Raw genomic sequence first — 20,690 nt, 5'->3', positions numbered from 1 at the left:
AGCGAGCTCGCCGAATGCGTTAACTAATTGGCTCTTATATTGGTCCTCATGGAAACCTTGACTTGTTTAAAGATACAGTTAAGTCACCTGCATTCAAGCAGGGATATCAGCCATAACAAAAGCACCCTAGGACAGGGGAGCAGTGTTTAGCCGAGCCAACTCCCTGCCAAATTCTTTTTCCGCTCCCATACAAACTGATACTATCTAGGGCAGAGGTGACACGCCAAGGCCCCTGTTGTGGCGTGTAGCCAGGTTCCTGACTGGCCCAAAATAAAGGGAGAGCTAGGTCTGTAGCTACAGGCCACCGTTTCATTTCTCCCTCGTAAAGCATGCTGGCTATTGCTGCTGAGCACCAGGATATGGTGTCATATCCCAGCGCTCAGCACTAAAGCCATGCGCTCTGTGATGGAGCACCGAAATGTAGGTCTGTAGGAACATACAGGTAAGAAATTAAGAAAGGTAAGAGATGGGGAGACAGGGGAGAGATAGTGAGAAAAATATATAGGGGAGAGACAATGAGGAGGAGAGAAGAGGAGATAACAAGAAAGAGGAGAGATGGGTAGAAAAAGGAGAGATATTCCACCCATAATGACATATTTCACTTGTTAAGTTGCTGACTTTATAATGTTGGGTAGGAGATATGAGAACCTCAGTGCAGTTAGTTGATCAGGTAATGCTGTCCCTGTTATTTCTCTATTTAGGTAAACTAAATATTTCCAAAACATTTACACTAATTGCTAGACAATAAGCACACACTAGAAGTAGTTTAAATTAACGGATTAATACTAGAAGCTATAACACTGATCCTTCCACTTTAAGCAGCCAACAAAAAAAAGTTTGTTAAAGCTTTGGACTAAAAATGGTTGTTTCTTGGCGATTTAAACTGCATTTCTGTCTCCCCCTCATTTGGAAGAGTCAGCGTTCAAGAATTATGAAGCTCTTTTTAAAGTTTTAGAGTAATCTGTGTGTTCACTCTCCAACTTACTGGCAAAAACTGTCCTTTTAAAAATTATTACTTGTCTAGAGGTTAAGGCATTCTGCATCCATCTATAATAAACCATCTGTGATACACCGTTAAGAAAAACATCTATTGGGATGTAGTCTATGAAGTTTTGGGAATCATGTAAAATAAAAACCCCTCAGAGCCAACTTTAAACCAGTTTTCACATGAAAAAACGCAAAGAATCAGGGAAAGGCATCTGTGCGGTTGGAGGCTCATGTCTGCTTGTTCTGTTACATTAGATCACACTCAGCAGGTAATCTAATGAGATCTAGCTCTAGATAACAAGCTAAATCAGGAGGATCCAATATTGTTCTAGCGTGCAGCCCCGTTTGTGTCATGTAATAATATAGGAACATGCTTTACATTTTATGATGCCATTTTAAGAGCTGTTGGTGAGAGAAGAGAGAAATAGATCTTCTATAACACAGAAAAATTAAGTAAAATATGTGCATTTTTCTATGTATAACCAGAGAGAGACTTTCCTGCAGAAACAGGCTTTGTGCCAATAGTATAGAATTCATTTTAGAAAAATAGCTGCAGGGATCTGCATTGTTCACATACATGTAATCAGAGCTATTTCCTCTAGGCTGCAAATACATGAACCTTAGACTGTAGAACAGCATAATACGTCGTATTTATAATGTACTCCTCCAGATGATGTTTTACAATTACTTGCCTTTCATGTGGTGTTGAGATACACCATTCTGTACCATCCACAAAGGAAAAAAATGGTCATCACAAGTTTCAAGTGTCATTTCGTGTCATGTGGACTGTTAACCCTGTGATATATATATATATGTGTGTGTGTGTGTGTGTGTGTGTGTGTGTGTAACATGCAGGCTGAGATTAGGTACAACGCTCTTTCAAGACGTTAATGTCCAGCAGGATATGACACAGCTGAACATTCACACAGATGTCTAATTTGCCCACAACCAATTTTTTACTCAGGTGTCACCATTCATAATCACACCTATATCTATTGTTCATTATTTGTTTTTCACTTATACATAGAAACATAGTATTTGATGGTAGATAAGAACCATTCGGCCAATGTAGTCTGCTAATTTTCTTGATGCAAAGACTCAAACCCTTTTCGGTTTTTTGGTCTTGTCTTAGATTCAGGATAGCCATATGCCTATGCCATGCAGGTTTACATTTCCTCACTGTGTTAGCCTCTACCACCTTTGCTGGGAGGCTGTTCCTCTTATCTACCGCCCTCTCAGTAAAGTAAAACTGACTCAAATTACATTTACATTTTTTAGCTCATGACCTTTTGTTCTAGCATTTCTGCTTGTTTGATATAAGCCTCCCTCCTGTACTTTATTAAACCACTTTATGTGTTTAAATGCTTCTATCAAACCTATCTCTCTCTCTCCTCTCTTCCAATCTATACATATCATAATTCCCCAGTGTTTCCTGATAATTTCTATCCTGCAAACCATTCATTTTAGCAGCCCTCCTCTGAACTCTCTCTCCAATGTGCTAAAATCCTTCTGGAGATGGGATCTCCAAAACTATACACAAAACTCTCAGTGAGGTCTGACCAGAAACCTGTGAAGTGGCATAATCACCTCCCTCTGCCTGCTACTAATGCCTCTTGCTATACAACCCAGCACCCTGGATTTTATACACTGGTTTGTAAAATAATATATACAGTCATGGGAAAACGAAAATACACCCTCTTTGAATTCTATTTTCATAGATATCAGGACATAATAACAATCATCTGTTCCTTAGTTGGTCTAAAATGTAGGTAAATATGACCTCGGATGAACAACAACACATTACAACATTTTGTCATGATTAAATCACCAAAAATAAAGCTGAAATGGAGAAGCCAAATGTAAAAATCTAAGTACACTTTATGATTCAATAGCTTGTGGAACCACCTTTAGCAGCAATAAGTTGAAGTAATCATATTAGGTGTGACTTTATTAGTCTCTCACATCGTTGTGGGGGATACTTTGGTATACAGAGGAGTTCGTGGTTCGACTTCATGACTGCAAGGTTCCCAGGTCCTGTGGCTACAAAGCAAAGCCCAAATCATCACCTCTTCACCACCGTGCATGACAGTTGATATGAGGTATGTGCTCATATACTGTGTTTGGCCAGACATCGCCGCTTTGATCTTGTCTGTCCAAAGGATATTGTTCCAGAAGCCTTGTGGTTTGTTCAGCTGTGAAGCCATGTTCTTTTAAGAGAGGACAGGCTTTCTCCTGTTTTTTTTTGTACTGTCATGAACTTTAACTTTTAACATTATAACTAAGGCCTGTAGAGTCTGAGATGTAATTCTTGGGGTTTTTGCAATTCCTCTGAGGATTGGCCTTGGGGTACATGTGCTAGGATGTCCAGCAACTGTCATGAATGTTTTCCACTTTTGAATAATCTCTCACTGTAGAATGATGAACTTTAAATTGTTTGGGAATGGCCTTCCCAGATTGATGGACATATATATATATTTTTATATAGGTGACAGGCCAACATAAGTGCCCCCAATGCAGAATAACTCTATGGTCTCCATATAATGGTGAGTGGAGTGCTTGAGCAAGGAATGACGCTGTTTTACTAGGTCTCTTACAAGGAGTGTGGACTCCTTGTGATTTAACATTGGAACAGTCCAGGTTTCTCCAGCTTTACCACATACCTCTAATCTTCCTGGAACAATGTTTGGCTACATCGATGTATACATAATTCATCGTGAACACATCAACTCACCATGTTCCCTTGACCTAGCTAATGGCTTGGTTCAAGGGTCTATGTAACACTGAGTGTTACATATTAGGGGACTTGATACCTTTTGTTTAGAAAAAGTAGACCGGAGTGGACACTGCCTGAAGCTGCAGACGCATATTGTATCTCACGTATTTTGTTTCCTGCTTCCCCAAAGCGTCCTACTTTTCCCACTTTTAGGTTCCTTTTTTATGAGTAATTCTTTCAGTTCCTCTTGTGGTTTGAAATGTCTTATGTTACAAATGTTCAAATTGTGTCTGTTATATTAAATTTTAATGTTCTGTGAACCGCAATTTTTCCACCGAGCTTTTAAATATTCCTATACGATTGAGCTAAGTAAGAGCAAAAATATCAGTTGAAAGGAACAGTCACACCTGGGATCCATCCAAGCAATTTGAGACTTACCTAGCTTATGTCTAGAAGCTACTATTCAGTGACTGTAGTTTCTTAATATGTTTGTTGAAATTTGGATGTGTACCTTTTCTATTAACTTCGTGCTCTAAACCCACATACAATAAGGCAAAAAAGTCACTATTTTCTCAGAAGATGGATTTGATTGACTGGCTCAAGCGACTTCCTTAAAATGCCTAGTTTGGTCATTTAGACAGGGAGGCCTGGATAGCAGCTTTGTGCTTACTCCTCCTCACCTATTGTCTCTGTAAGTCAATTTGTTATGTTACATACTACTTGTTATGTCCTGTCTACCCGTTGTACAGCGCTACAGAATTTGATGGCGCTATAGAAAAAAAAAATAATAATAATAATACAGGGTACAACATGTAAGCAGCAATTATATTGCACCTTATCTATTGCATGGGTCAATTAAACTGCCACCTTAGGATGGTTACAAAAGTCCATCAGCTGTATTCCTTGCACCCAGCAACATGTCGTTTTCAAAATACAATAATAAGAAACCTTTTGGGAGGTGTAGTTAAGATGCTTCGTCTTGGTCTAGAATATTAATGATTATTCTGAAACCAGACACAGCTCCCAATTTAAATGGGTCCTCAATGGTGGCATTGTGGTTAATTCCAGTACAGAAACCAGCCAGAAGGCGAGATAGTACCATAAATTCACATATCACCAAGTTCTATTTCAGTTATGATACAGTCTAATTAAAATTAACTTCACAACCCTTCAAAAAGAAGATATCACAGAGATTGAAACACAAGGCACATGTACTGCAAGTGAAACCAACCATCCAGTTTGACTATTACGAAGGACACAAGTAAAGGGAATTGAGTAAAACCTGGTTCCACATACGATGATACTCCTAACTACATATCTCAAATATGTATTTTAACACTTCCACTTACAACTAAAGGGACTGTTCCCAACCTCCTGAACCTTATTTCAAAGGCAACAAGTGGTAATTTGGAAAGACATCAAAAACTAAAGGCAATAATTGACTTTGCTACGTATGCACGGAATGTTGCGGTCTTGGTAAGGCAACACGCAGCAGGAGCAACTTGAATTAAAATACTAGTGACTCTTCTTCCCAAGAACACTGAAGATTTTGAAACTAAAGACTGAAACTCAAAGTTTGGATAACCAAGAAGCAGGGCAATTGCTCATGTTAAACTCCTGATTATATTTTGTTTCTATGCTCATAGGGAAACTCCAGCCATCATATGCACTTTGCTGCGTATAATAGCTCAGTGCCCCCTTTTCATTAACATTTTCCTTCTTCCTTCTCTTTAAGGGCACTCAGAGGGAGTAGTGCACGCTTTGGAGGCTAGCCATAGGGTAACTGGGCCAGTTGATCTCAGCCCATTAAGTAAAAAGTAAACTGGGGAGCCTGATCGCCCAACAGGACAATCTGCACCCACATTATGCAGAATAGAGGATACCGTCCCCTGTCCTGGCACCCTAGGCAGAATGCGCCACTGCGTTGGTATATCTTTTCTATTTCCTCATATTCCTGTACAAGTCATTTCATCTGTCGCTTTCAAGCTTTTTTTTTTTTTTTATACCTGTTCAGTTGCTATATATCCACATAAACAAAAAATACAATTTAAAAACATTATTTCTGACTCTACATCAGATAGGCCTTTTCTTGCACTTTGTACAAAGTAGAAGACAAACCCAGACTGCTGATTTTCAGGATGCCTGTTAGGTTCAAAAGTGTTTAGATTTCTATTTTCTGCATGCTCTTCAAAAATTATGTATTTTTGTTTTACTTTACAGGTAACAAACACCATTAAAAGTATTGTTCATTGATAAGATGAGTGTCCCTTTTGAGAAGCCTTTTCAGTTTCTATGGCAACCTACAAGTGCAAAAAGGAAATTGTAGGACGGCCAATGAAAAAAGGACAGATTTTAAATATAAAATAATAAAATGAAGTAATAAAATACCAAGTGTCAAAATGCTGCAAGACATCGTTTTTATAAGTAAACAACCGATAAGTACCTGATTTTGTGTCACCTGCCAAGTGTGGCCCTAGCAAAAACTATGAACGAGACAAAAACTTTGAATTGGACATTCGACAGTACAACATTTTTTAACATTTCTAATGCTGCATTTAGTTATAAAAAAATGTTAATTTCACAAGTAGAACAGCACCTGTTCTAAAAGATTCCTCTCCTTTTACTAATAGAATATCCTGACAATGATAAAAATGTACGTTGGTGCTGACATAGTAGATTCTCAATATTGTAAAATAACAGTTTCACAACCACGAAGGCTACTTTCTGAGAAGTAAAATGTGACTAAACCATACATGACATCAGAAAAAAATTCCCAATTTTACATTAAGTTTAAACAATACTACAAGTAATCCTCAAACCTGCACTCGATTCGATTCCCGGTAAATGTTACGTCTTAGGAACGTGGCCTGGATTTTCTATAGAAACTAGTTATATCGATGAAACAATTGTCAATGGAGGGTCTTGACTTTTCCTGCTTCCCTGACAGTTAGCTGTGAGTGGCTGCTCCGCAAAGCTCAGGGTCACTGGGTTTAGAAACTAATGCTATGTTCTGAATGCCATATTAGTGGATAAAGCTCGCTATTTAGACAAAAAAACAAGTACTAATCACACTTCCTTGTTCTTGATCATTGAGCAATCTTAGCTTTGCAAGCTGCACACGAGTTGCAAACGTAAAATAGCCTTCCAGCAGAAGTGGTAGACGTTAATACGGAGTTTTAGCAAGCATGGGATAGCCGTAAGGCTAAGCTAGATATACGATAAGGCCAGGGGCTAAGGAAGATATTCAGAGGTTGGGCAGACTAGTTGGGCCAAATGGTCCTTACCTGCTGTCCCCTGCTACGTTTCTATGTAATAAGGGACAATTACGTATGCTTCCAACACGGTCTTTATCTTACTACCCTTTGGTTCAAAGTAGTCTTCATTTTTTTCTTCCAGGGAAACTGTGATGCTATTTCAAAACAGGGCTCCACTGAGACCGAGTATATATGTAGAAGATACTTTTGGGACCTGATTAGTGTTGTAAGTTTAAGTTTAGTGCAATATCTTATGTAACAGAAATACATACATAGATACCTTGTACCAGAGCCCTGTGCAGGACTGTTTTATTAATCCCGCTGAATTTCTGACCATTTCCGTCCGCTCCCGCAACCATCATTCACTCATTCATAGATACTCATTCATTGCCTCAATCACACATACTCATTCATACGAACTCCCCCACCCCCTTACCTAAACTGCAGATTTCCCGCGCACTCCCGCAAGGCTGCCTTCGCATTGCTCGCAAACAGCATCTCTTGTCAGTCATGTGACGTAAATTCACGTGACTCCGCTGGGTTCCTGGGCGCAACAAGAGAAGAGACGCTGTGTGCGAGCAACGCAAAGGCTGCCCGCAACACCCCAAAAAAAGACCGCAAGTCTTTTGACAGGTCCCGCATCCCGATGCAGTCCTCTACCTTTTACCCTATTCAGCAACCGATCAAGGCTCCTTTCCAGGCCGAGGATTATGGAGATTTCCTCTTCACTGTTCTGCCAGACAGGACAGACTGAACAACCAACCGTCACGCTGTCTGGGAGGACTAAGACGCAGGTGTCCCTGCAGCGATAACCAAGATGGCAGTGCCAAGGGCCAATGCAGCACTGTGACAGCAAGATGCTATGTAGGTCATATTTATACGTTCAAAGGCATGCGTTTAAAATATCGCCTGCAACGCCAAAATGTATTTATAGTTTAAAGGTGCTGTTCCACTTTGACAAAACATTACACTGCCTAGTAAGTTGAAATAAATTTAAGCAAGTCTGTTATTTTATAAATATCTTAAGGTTTAATCCCACAAAAAAAAAATTTGTAACGCTATTACAGTTTCTATGGCAACAACTTAATCAGTGTCTGATTTTTGTTACATGACATCAAAGGTTTGGACCTTCAAAAGTTGAACGAAAGGGAAAATACAGATGTTGGCAAAGCCAAACTACTCGACGCCACCTATTTATGTTGGTCATGGCTTGCCTTTTGTGTCTCAAGACAAAAATAATTTTCTCAATGGGCTTCGCGTCTGAGGCTGTGCCAATTGTGAGTGCATGCTTTGTACAACGCCGATTCCCTGCTATTAAAGTGGATTGCCTTTTAACCAATTGACAGAGAATTATTTTTTAAATGTCAACAATGATGTAAAATTTCCACATATTTGCCTTATTAGTGTGTCCAGTTTATAACCATGTTTAGGAGGGGGGAAAAAAAGTGAAATAACGACACAGGATCCAAAGTACCATTTATTAGGAGTCCTTTAAATAAATATAAATGTTATAGGAATCGAACCATGACATAGGAGTTTTTAAGAATTAGAAGATTTAGTTTTTAAACATAAAATATACATTCCTGAAATTGGAAAATAATTAACTCAAAGAAAAAGAAATCTTTGTGATTTCCACAACATTACAGTGGTCTTCTGATCATCCGGATTCAGTTAATTAGAGGAATAGCCCTCTGAGATACACAATGTGCCCGTATCAATCCTCCATTTACACCAGATAAATACAGCTTGTTCCAAATCCCCTTTTTCACATTGTTTATCTCTTGGGCCAGCTGTGGGAAGATCCCACCTTTATTCGGCAGAAAAACACATTGTAAGAGGCACTGGTTACTACTCCTGCAAGGGTGCTCTAAATCCTTAGTAAATTGCTCTTTGGTAAGGAACGCGGACAGCGGAGATTCAAGAAAGTACCATATCTTAGTTAGAAAAACACAGATTACAGTATTTGTGTAAAATATATATAAAATATGACAGCCGTTTCATCTGCTGTGCTTATTAAGCTATAAAAAAGTTCATACGTACATTTTGTTTTCAAAACCGTAAAGTGGCACTTTAAATCTGCGAGTGATAGGAGAGAGGCTTAAAAATGCTTTCTTGTACAATCAGCGCATACTTGGCTTTATTATAAACTTTTATTAGCTGCCTCGCCCTTGTTGCAACTTTTGCTGTTGCATGCAGCCTGAGCAAATCTTGACGTGATTATTATTAGAAGAAGAAAAAAACAAAAACCCTATTTACTTGACAAGCGTAGCTATGTGAGGTACTTTGATAACCATGGAGAGGAAATTGGTTCTGAGGTTTTGAAACCTAGCACGGGCAAAGTGTACTAAACGCTTTCAAACTGTTTTTCATCTTCGCTGCTGAGGTGTAACTTGTATGAAAGAAGCTGTTCTGCCAAACCAACCCAAATATGGCTGGAATCTGCTATACTTCGGCGGTCTTACTTGAGCTGCAAGACCACATTTTAGATTTTTACATCTCCAGCTCTTAATATCAGCAGCAATATCATGTGCCCCATGCTGGTCTCTGCAATCCCACCAAAGTCTCAAGCGGACTAACCCAGCCAAACTAAGAACGCAGCCGACTGCAATTCTATAGGAGTCATTTTGGTGCAATGCAGACAAATTCATTCATTTTCATAGCATTCATTCTGTTTTTAGAAGTATATGCCCCAAAAGGCTCTCTCTAATTACAGCCCAAAGATGACTAAAATAAAAAACGCTGCTTACACCTACAAGGCAGTATACATTGGGGGGGCAGCAATAAGCAAGGCAATATTGTAGGCTGGAATACGTACCAGGGAACAATTCAGTCTGATTTTTGTTAGCATTACCAAAGAAATCAGTTTAAAACGCATTATTTCCCAATATTCTGTGATAGATTCCCTTTAATTCAGCCCTCTAAGTACTAAGTTAATACAAAGGGAAATAAATTCTGCCTTACATCCACTTTTTTAGCCCTGAGTCTTATGGTGTTAAAGAAAATAAAAAAAGGGTCTTAAACCACATACTTGGAGTTTGTTGGCCAACTAAATGTCAGATCATCTAAGCGGCATTTACTATTGACACTCAAAGGGTTAATGTCACCTTCCTTTGTGGAAGGAGGAAAAGAAGTTACAGTGTTTAACCAGAACTCAACGGTGTCTACAAATTTCATCCAGCATTTAGTTTAAAAAGCATGTTTCAGATATATTTTAGTCCCTCAGACCAGAGCACCAAGGTCATTCATTTTTGGAATACTTTTCTGCATGTACAGAGCATCTTCCAAAATTGCACAGTTAAGCTTTAATAGTGGCAAAGTGAGAAAAAAAAATAAGAATAAAATATCAATAGAAGACGTTCTTCCAAAGTAGAAGGTCAATCACTGGCAGCGATAAGATGAACAGAAAAATTATAGTCAGAAGTGCAAGGCCAGCATGTGTAATAGCTTGGAGATTTGTATCCAAGCACGGGCATCTTGGGATGTTCGGGACAAAGTTGTACGTCCTCTGATACTTTTGCATCAGTTTGTTGGCATATTCATTTTTAGGAAAGCTAGAAGCGACTTTATTCTACTCCACACAACCCACAGTTAATATGAGCTGTTAGTGCAAGCGGAGGATAAGGGGGGATACCATCGACAATCTTGTGCTAAAACCCATATTTTTGTTTCTTTAAAAACCAACATTTCTATGGTGAGCATACACCACTATAGAAGGACACACTTCTTTGTGTGTTTCTTTGTCACAGGATATAAAACAGCACGGACAGCTTCTTCAAATACCAATCTGATTCCATCTTGGTGGAGAGCAGAGCATTCAAGATACTTCACTGCTCCTATCTGCTTAGCAAGCGATGAGCCCTGCTGGTTTGTGGTTGGAGCAAGACTTTGCTCTTTTAACTTCTTTATAGTTTCTGCGTCACCTCTAAGATCTTTTTTGGTACCCACAAGCAAAATCGGCACGTTAGGACAATGATGGGAAACCTCTGGGTGCCACTTGTGTCGTACATTGGCATAAGAAGATGGACTGCCTATAGAAAAGCAGATGATAAACACGTTGGTCTGAGGATAGGAGAGGGTGCGCAAGCGATCATATTCTTCTTGGCCGGCAGTGTCCCATAAGTTGAGGCTAACTGTTCTGCCATCGACAGTCATCTGGGCGCTGTAGTTGTCAAATACAGTCGGAATATATTCCTCCGGGAAGGCATTAGTGGTATAACTGATGAGAAGGCACGTTTTCCCAACTGCTCCATCACCAACGACAACACACTTTATTGTCTGCATTCTTCATGAAGTCAAACTGTATTTAATAATAAGAGGGGAAAAAGTAAAACTTAATACAGAAAGCTTCAGATAAGAAAAAACAACACATGATAGAAAATGTGCACGTTTATCCTGGACGAAGGACTAGTTTAAATAGTTTAAGATTATGTGGTGATTTAAGAAGTCGCATTATGCAGGGTTAAGCAGGCAGGAGAAGCTCATTTAGGAGGAATTGAAAATGCATAGTTAAGCCGGGACAGAAACTCTTCTGCAAACTCCCACTTTGGTGAAAATACAACTGATTTTCATAAAGCTGTAACAGATTACAGAATATCCAGTCTTGTTCACAGACAAAGGCTGTGAATGTAACTATTTGGGGTTGAAACATTAATATCACAAAAAATGAATACCCCAATGAAAACTCTAAAGCTATTTTCTACATATAAAATATATTTTCTAATCACCGTTTTTGATCAGTGAAATTCCAAAACATTTAGAGCTATAACTTGCCATATTTACTATAATCCTTTTTGTCCAAATAGATACCCAGTGAATAGAAAACAAACATCAACATTGTGAAAGTATTGCCGCGATAAGAGACAATAATTCATGGGGTCTGCCATACAGACCAGCAATGGAGTTTTTAGCCCTCCAGCAATATAAACGTTTCTGCTTCAATCAGTTATCCAACTCTACTGCAGGTTTTCCATGGGCTGACTCATTCAAAAAATGCCTTTCAAACCCATCATATACGATAGCTATAATCAGAACAGTTAAAAAAAATGGGTAACGGCCATCTCTTCCCCGTGAAAGCGTTTTTATTTTAATAAATCAGCTATTTCTTACTAATGGGATAAGCAACTTAGTGAATAACAGGGAAGTTTGCAGCAGAGATGTGGTTTAATCTCACTATGCATAATGAATGGGCCATGCGTACTGGGTTTAGCTTTCTTGTCTGGCCCTGTGTTTAAAGTAACCTCATCTAATGATCTGTGCATCGTGAAGGGCCAGCTCATGCATTCTTGCGAGTGAAGGGTTAGTCCTTCATAATGAAAAGGGGATTAGTAAATACTTCAGCCAAATACTTTAAATAAGGAGACACCCACATTTGTGGTGTTATTATGAGATAGGCATAGCTGGCACGGATTTAATAAGTGGGTACGTATATAAACATATATAAATATAATTTATTACATACACTTAACATTCACACACAGAGCAAATAATTTTGTTTGTACAAAAGCCTTAGTTATTTATAAGGTCAAATTTAAATTCTTGTGAGCAGAATGCAGGTTCTCTCACATTTGGGAGTTAAAGTGTGAACAAAACAGTAACTAACCATATAAAAACTGTAAAGAGCAATAAATACCCGGCATGCTTTTTAAAATGTAAAAATAATTAAAATAAATTCCACGCTTTCTTGACATCACAACTTTGCACATAACTATTGAAAAGATCTAGTTTGTTTAAGGTTTGTTCTTCCAACGGTATTACATTGGTTTATTTAGTGCGAGGCTTTTGCTGTGCCCCAGTGTTAGAAACAAGGCGACCTAAATTTCAGAAGCATACACGCATGGGTGTATATATTTCCAGAGTGAATCAGTAGCAGAGTATTGCGTCAATACAGTTCATAGTGGCCAACAGTCCTGATTCAGACGGAACCATGAAAAACGTCAGAAATAAGATCATGTAAGCAGACAGGGCCTTCTATGCAGAACTTAACAGACAGTTTTTTTATTGTGATGAGGAAAATACACAGATCCATGAAGTGTGGTACATCAGCCGTGGACTACTAGTAAACTTCCAATTCCGTAACTAGCAAGCAGGTATAAGCACCATTTAAATATAACAAAGGGGAGAAAATGCACATCACTGAAAAGCTGACTGAATAAAGTGGAGGTACCCTCTTCATTCCTATATGTTTCTAGTCAATGTTTCTATGGGTGTGTACCCTGTCCTCCATGCCAGGGATAATTCATATATACACAAGACCCATTTCTCCACTCTGGAATAAGTGATTAGATTTTAATTAGCCATAATATATATTTCACTAATGGTAGCACCCAAAACACCAACTCCACCATCTCCAATTAACTCAAAGCATATGACAGAAACACCCTCCCAAACCCTGTCCATTAATAACCCCACCTTAACCTACCCACCGCCCCAACTACCTACCTAAAGCCTTAGAATGTAATTCAGCGCACAGACACACAAGCGGCGGTACCGGCACCCAGTAACCCACCGATCCATTAACCATTCTCCCGCTGCCCCTGGGCCTCTAACTCACCGTCTCTCAGCCACTTCCTAGTCTCTCTCGCGCCGAGCCACTTCCTGTACCGGCAGTGGGAAGTTCCCTAAAGTCCTACATCCGGGTACCAGACTAGAGCCACACCCGCCGCAAAGCATTCATGTAAATGTAGTTTATAGCGTGCGGTGCTGTTTCCAAAGATTCGACACTACCTGCAATGCACAGCAGAGGGCAGCATGGCCCCAGCTTTCGAAAGAATCATTTATTCCCACAAATGGGATAATGGCTGCAATCATTTTATTATATTATATACATGTTTTACGCATTATATACATCGCAAGTGGAAGAAAACAGACACGGGGACATTTGAAGTGAATCTTGGAGTAGGGGCGTGACTTTACCAAGCCTCCCACCCCATAAGTTCCTGGAGAACAGGGACATCAGGGGTGTAAAGAAGGTTCAAAAGACCCTAAAGGGGTCAGGCATCATGTGCCCTGACAAAACTTGCCAGTGTGGTCACCCTTGCGCACTTCCCAACACGGCCCGAACTGGCAATCACTAGGTGGCCCTGGCACTTTAATGCCACCTGATAACAGCCGACATCTGTTTATTAGACTTGGGCACCAGGGGGCTCTTCGTGTTCGTCTTCGTGCTCGTCTTCGGGGAAAAAAAAATCTTCGTATTCCGCGAATATTCGCCCGTTCCTGTCTTCTCTTCGGGCGAATATTCGCGGACATTCTTCGTGCTCGTTTAATCTTCGTTTTCCTCCTGGTTGCCTAGCAGGGGTTAATACGGGGTTAATAACACATCACAGCAGCAGCAGCTGCCGTGAAGGTACGTGTGTGCAGCTCTATTGGTCGTTTCGGCAGGGGGCTGGTCTGGCATCAACGAGTGAATTGCAGAACTGCAGAATGCACTTCATTCGTTGATGGCAGGCGAGCCCCCTGCCGAAACGACCAATAGAGTTGCACACACATACCGAGGTGTACTGTCCATAGATGTTTAATAAAAGAATAGGGAATATTTTACATTTTTAAATTGATTTTGGACCACTTTACATGCCTAACATTTGCTACCTATTTACAATGGCATACTTTGCAACAACCCAACTTACTTATTGGACAGGACTGGAAAATAGCAGGACTGTCCACCAAAATCTTGGGTGTGTTGGCAGGTATGCTGATGGAAAAATGTTGGACAAGAACTAAAAAATAGCTTAGGGTTAATGTACGGTTATGTTTAAGATTAGTAGCAGTGCACTGGTTTGGTTAAAGATGGATTATGTCTAAATAATAATAATTTAATTTTAATGTTTTTTTTTAAAAAAAAATAGGGGTTTATTTAAATGTATTTTAAAGTTAGATTTATTATTTAGTACTTGATTATATTTATTAAATGTTTATAGTAGCGTTACCTACCGAGCTATAACTACCTATGTGTATTTGCATTTTGCATACCTAGTTTAGCTAAATTAGATGGGACAGGACTGGAAAAAAGCAGGACTGTCCCTGAAAAAGTTGGGTCTGTTGGCAGGTATGTGGATGGAAAAATGTTATAGGGTGAAGTGTGAGTTATAGTGTTAATGTAATGCTATTAGTGAGTGAAGGCCAGGGCAAATAACAAGGAAAAGGTCCTTGTGTTTTGTGCATTGTAAGTGTGTGTGTATGTGTGTTATGTGTGATGTCACTGTGTGTTATATGTGTTATATGTGTTATTGTGTGTGTTATGTTTGGTTGGTTGTGTATCAGAAGGAAAATAATGAAATGGAAAAGGAAATGGGAAAGGCAAATGAGTGGGCAATTGGCGACCCGCTCACCTGTTTCACCCCAGGGCAAAGCACCCAAACACTGTCAGTCTTAGACGTTTGGCAGCAGACTTCCAGAGCTCAGACACAAGGCCCTAGCGTAAGCTGGCCACTCCGGCGGAGGTAGCAGGCGTTGCCACACCGCAAACAGAGGCAGCCAGGGGGGAGAAACTGCCCTTACCATTAGGGACATTTTGGGCATGACTCTAGCCAGGAAGCGAACTGGCAGAGAAGAGATGCTGGCACCACCACCAGCAGCAGCATTGAAAAGGCGAATGAGTGGGCAATTGGCGACCCACTCACCTGTTTCACCCCAGGGCAAAGCACCCAAACACTGTCAGTCTTAGACGTTTGGCAGCAGACTTCCAGAGCTCAGACACAAGGCCCTAGCGTAAGCTGGCCACTCCGGCGGAGGTAGCAGGCGTTGCCACACCGCAGACAGAGGCAGCCAGGGGGGAGAAACTGCCCTTACCATTAGGGACATTTTGGGCATGACTCTAGCCAGGAAGCGAACTGGCAGAGAAGAGATGCTGGCACCACCACCAGCAGCAGCATTGAAAAGGCGAATGAGTGGGCAATTGGCGACCCACTCACCTGTTTCACCCCAGGGCAAAGCACCCAAACACTGTCAGTCTTAGACGTTTGGCAGCAGACTTCCAGAGCTCAGACACAAGGCCCTAGCGTAAGCTGGCCACTCCGGCGGAGGTAGCAGGCGTTGCCACACCGCAAACAGAGGCAGCCAGGGGGGAGAAACTGCCCTTACAATTAGGGACATTTTGGGCATGACTCTAGCCAGGAAGCGAACTGGCAGAGAAGAGATGCTGGCACCACCACCACCACCACCACCACCAGCAGCATTGAAAAATTGGAAAGGCGAATGAGAGGGCAATTGGCGACCCGCTCACCTGTTTCACCCCAGGGCAAAGCACCCAAACACTGTCAGTCTTAGACGTTTGGCAGCAGACTTCCAGAGCTCAGACACAAGGCCCTAGAGTAAGCTGGCCACTCCGGCGGAGGTAGCAGGCGTTGCCACACCGCAGACAGAGGCAGCCAGGGAGGAGAAACTGCCCTTACAATTAGGGACATTTTGGGCATGACTCTAGCCAGGAAGCGAACTGGCAGAGAAGAGATGCTGGCACCACCACCACCACCACCACCACCACCACCAGCAGCATTGAAAAATTGGAAAGGCGAATGAGAGGGCAATTGGCGACCCGCTCACCTGTTTCACCCCAGGGCAAAGCACCCAAACACTGTCAGTCTTAGACGTTTGGCAGCAGACTTCCAGAGCTCAGACACAAGGCCCTAGCGTAAGCTGGCCACTCCGGCGGAGGTAGCAGGCGTTGCCACACCGCAAACAGACGCAGCCAGAGGGGAGAAACTGCCCTTACCACTAGGGACATTTTGGGCATGACTCTAGCTAGGAAGCGAACTGGCAGAGAAGAGATGCTGGCACCACCACCACCACCAGCAGCAGCATTGAAAAATGGGAAAGGCGAATGAGTGGGCAATTGGCGACCCACTCACCTGTTTCACCCCAGGGCAAAGCACCCAAACACTGTCAGTCTTAAACGTTTGGCAGCAGACTTCCAGAGCTCAGACACAAGGCCCTAGCGTAAGCTGGCCACTCCGGCGGAGGTAGCAGGCGTTGCCACACCGCAGACAGAGGCAGCCAGGGGGGAGAAACTGCCCTTACCATTAGGGACATTTGATTCATGACACTAGCCAGGAAGCGAACTGGCATCGAAGAGACACTGGCACCACCACCAGCAGCAGCAGCAGCAGAATTGGGAAAGGCGAATGAGTGGGCAATTGGCGACCCACTCACCTGTTTCACCCCAGAGCAAAGCATCCAAACACTGTCAGTCCTTGGCGTTTGGGAGCGGACTTCCAGAGCTCAGACACAAGGCCCTAGCGTAAGCTGGCTACATTGGCGGAGGTAGCAGGCGTTGCCACACCGCAGCAAGTGCAACCAGGGGGGAGAAACTGCCCTTACCATAAGGGACATTTGAGGCATGACACTAGCCAGGAAGCGAACTGGCAGAGAAGAGACACTGGCACCACCACCAGCAGCAGCAGCAGCAGCATTGGAAAAGGCGAATGAGTGGGCAATTGACGACCCGCTCACCTGTTTCACCCCAGGGCAAAGCATCCAAAAACTGTCAGTCCTTGGCGTTTGGGAGCGGACTTCCAGAACTCAGACACAAGGCCCTAGCGTAAGCTGGCTACACCGGCGGAGGTAGCAGGCGTTGCCACACCGCAACAAGTGCAACCAGGGGGGAGAAACTACCCTTACCATCAGGGACATTCGAGGCATGACACTAGCCAGGAAGCGAACTGGCATTGAAGAGAGACACTGGCACCACCACCAGCAGCAGCAGAATTGGGAAAGGCGAATGAGTGGGCAATTGACGACCCGCTCACCTGTTTCACCCCAGGGCAAAGCATCCAAGCACTGTCAGTCCTTGGCGTTTGGGAGCAGACCTACAGAACTCAGACACAAGGCCCTAGCATAAGCTAGCTACACCGGCGGAGGTAGCAGGCGTTGCCACACCGCAGCAAGTGCAACCAGGGGGGAGAAACTACCCTTTCCATTAGGGACATCTGAGGCATGATTTCAGCCAGGAAGCGAACTGGCAAAAGATACTGGCACCACCACCAGCAGCAGCGTTGGAAACGGAAAAAGGTGAATGAGTGGGCAATTGACGACCCACTCACCTGTTTCACCCCAGGGCAAAGCATCCAAAGACTGTCAGTCCTAGGCGTTTGGGAGCGGACTTACAGAGCTCAGACACTAGGCCCTAGCGTAAATTGGCTACACCAGCGGAGGTAGCAGGCATTGCCACACCGCAGCAAGTGCAACCAGGGGGAGAAACTACCTTAAACATTAGAGAGAAAAAATTTAACTTTCCAAGCTAAGAGCTGGGTAACCCAATTTGGGCAGATTGAATTTAAGAAAGGCAATCTGCTCCATCAGATGAGGTGCCATGCGTGAGCGCTGTGGACTCAGTATGTTTCCAGTCATAGAAAACACGCGCTCACTTTGAACAGTGGTTGGCGGACATGATAGAAGCTGCTGCGCAACCCATGAGAGTGCAGGCCACACACTCTTCTTTTCATCCCAGTAGCTAAGAGAATCAACATTAGGAGCAGAAGGAACTTCACAGAGGTAAAGTTTGACCATTTCAGCAGCACTACTCTCCTTTCTGATGCTAGCTCTGTCAGATGGTCCAACTATACTGCCAAGTGCCTCTTCCCAAAACGCAGCTGCTCCACTCAGCTGTGTTGTGCTGCTTGTGGCACTGCTGCTGATGCTGCTGCTAGGGGTAGCAGACCACATCATCTCTTCCTCCTCCTGCACCTCACCCTCCTCGGACAGCATTCCCATTTTACGCTGCCAGTCACGCACCTTGTTGACCAATTGCTCCCGGTAGCTACTGAGAACATTGAATTTCAAAGCTAGCTTTCCCTTAATTCTTGGATCACAAAGGCACGCTAGCATCATTTCGGGACTCTCTTCCATTCGCTTGCGAAGGTGTACTTTTAGCAGATCCTTCAGCTTCCTGACTATGGCTGCTACGTCAGGATGTAGAGTGCCACCTTGAACAGCCTCACGGTTTCCAAGGAACACATCCATCTTGCTGCCTAGATGGGAGAACACTGGGATTACCTGGGCCAGACTGGCAGTGTTTGATCTTAAATTTTCTGTGGCATCCCTGAATGGTTTAAGGACTGCCACTAGCTGGGCGATCACTGTCCAATCCTCCCTATTCAATGGAGAGGTAATCCCAATATTGTGCTCTGAGGCAAGATTATGGATTGCCCTCTGCTGCTCCAAAATCCTCTCTAGCATGTCTAACGTGGAGTTCCACCGTGTACTGACATCCTGACGTAGGCAGTGTACGGGAAGACCTGACCTCTCTTGCTCTTCCCTCAAAAGTTGGCTAGCCTTAACACTATGGTGAAAGTGCCCAGCGATCTTTCTGCAGCGGGACAGAACTACTGCTGCCACATTAGTTCCTTCTGACATTGCTGCCTTCACTACAAGATGGATGATGTGGGCTGCACAGCGCACACCAACAATATGACCATCTCGCAGCGCTTTCACCATATTGGCACCTCCGTCAGTTACCACAAAACCAACTTCAACATTGGTGCCCGCCTCTGCTCCCACCCAAAGGCTAAACATTTTCCTAATCGCATGCAGAATATTTTGGGAAGTGTGCTTTTCATCCATCACTTCTGCATGGAGAAGGAATGATCGGTAGCCTGCTGCAGCAACTTCCTTAGACACACCGGGCTGCCACCAGTGTGCTGTCAAAGAAAGAAAGGCATGCTGGGCGCTAGGTGCACTCCACAAATCTGTAGTGAAATGAACACACTGACCAGCAGCCTTGGAAAGCTCCTCTTTCACTGCTGCAACACAGGACCGATACAGCGAGGGGACAATGTTCCTGCTGAAAGTGGAACGTGACGGAACTGTGTATTGTGGAGCCACAGCCGCCATCAATTGTTTGAAAGGCTCCCCTTCAATCATGGAGAAGGATGCCCCTCCAACAGCAATGAACTGACCAATAAGTCGCGTTACTTTATTGGCCTGCTGTTTGGGCATCGTTCTCTTGGAGTGGAATGCCCCAAATTCTTCCAGGGTGGGCTGGGCATGCAGTGCTCCAACCTGCCTTGGTCTCTGGCTGCCAGCACTAGTTGCTGCTGCTGCTGCTGCTGCTATTGGCTCAGAAGAAGAAGCTGTTGGGGTTTTTCCACGGCCACCAGCTATGCTGCCTGCACTAAGTTTTACCTCTGCATCTTTCCCCAATAGCACAGCGTTGTGTTGAGTGCTGAGGTGATGCTTCATGCTAGCACTGGTAAAATGGCCAGACACTTTCCCTCTGCTTATTAGCTTCCCACAATGTTTGCACTTTCCATAGCGCCCTTCTTCAACATTTTCAAAGTGCTCCCAAATTGGGGCGCGCATAGCCTTGGAGTGTGCCTTGGGTGCTGCTTTTACTGCTCGGGGTGGATGAACAGAGGCAGAACTAGTGGTGGTGGGACTGGTGGTAACAGTACTGGCCATAGTGGGACTGCTAATTGCTTTAGATTTGCTAGGTTTTGCTGCTGCTGCTGGTGGTGGTGATGGTGATGATCGTAGCGGAGAAGGTGGAGGCTCAGGGGAAAATTGTGCACTAGTCATTTGGACACTGCTCCCTGAGGAATCTGATTCCTGACCACTCATCTCCTCTACTTCCTCTGGCTCATAGTCTAGCTCTTCATTAGCCAGATCGAATGGAATTCCTGCTAGGCTGGAGCTAAGACTGATATCGTCGTGAGACTCGTGACTAGTAGTAGTGCGAGCAGGAAGAATAGACTCTGCACTTGGCCTCTCAGTCTCAGGCTCCTCTGCTAACTCGCTAGGTGGAGTTC

The 20,690-nt window shown here is 43.1% G+C and overlaps 1 protein-coding gene across 1 annotated transcript; it reads right to left on the bottom strand.

Annotated features, from left to right (window-relative positions):
* Positions 1-10,659: 10,659 nt before the first annotated feature.
* LOC149287595 (rho-related GTP-binding protein RhoG-like) lies at positions 10,660-11,250 on the bottom strand. The gene has a single exon (XM_089492622.1). It carries the CDS (start codon positions 11,233-11,235, stop codon positions 10,660-10,662), a length of 576 nt encoding a protein of 191 aa, XP_089348748.1. The 5' UTR covers positions 11,236-11,250.
* Positions 11,251-20,690: the final 9,440 nt, after the last annotated feature.

Source organism: Sceloporus occidentalis, unplaced genomic scaffold (genome assembly GCF_023333645.1).
Source record: "Sceloporus occidentalis isolate IW3139 unplaced genomic scaffold, rSceOcc1.0.p SCAF_58, whole genome shotgun sequence".
In the NCBI taxonomy this organism is placed as follows: domain Eukaryota; kingdom Metazoa; phylum Chordata; class Lepidosauria; order Squamata; family Phrynosomatidae; genus Sceloporus; species Sceloporus occidentalis.
This window is presented reverse-complemented; position numbering and strand designations above follow the sequence as displayed.

Excerpts from the sequence above, each read along its gene's own strand:
- LOC149287595 (XM_089492622.1), bottom strand. The coding sequence starts at position 11,235 with ATGCAGACAATAAAGTGTGTTGTCGTTGGTGATGGAGCAGTTGGGAAA.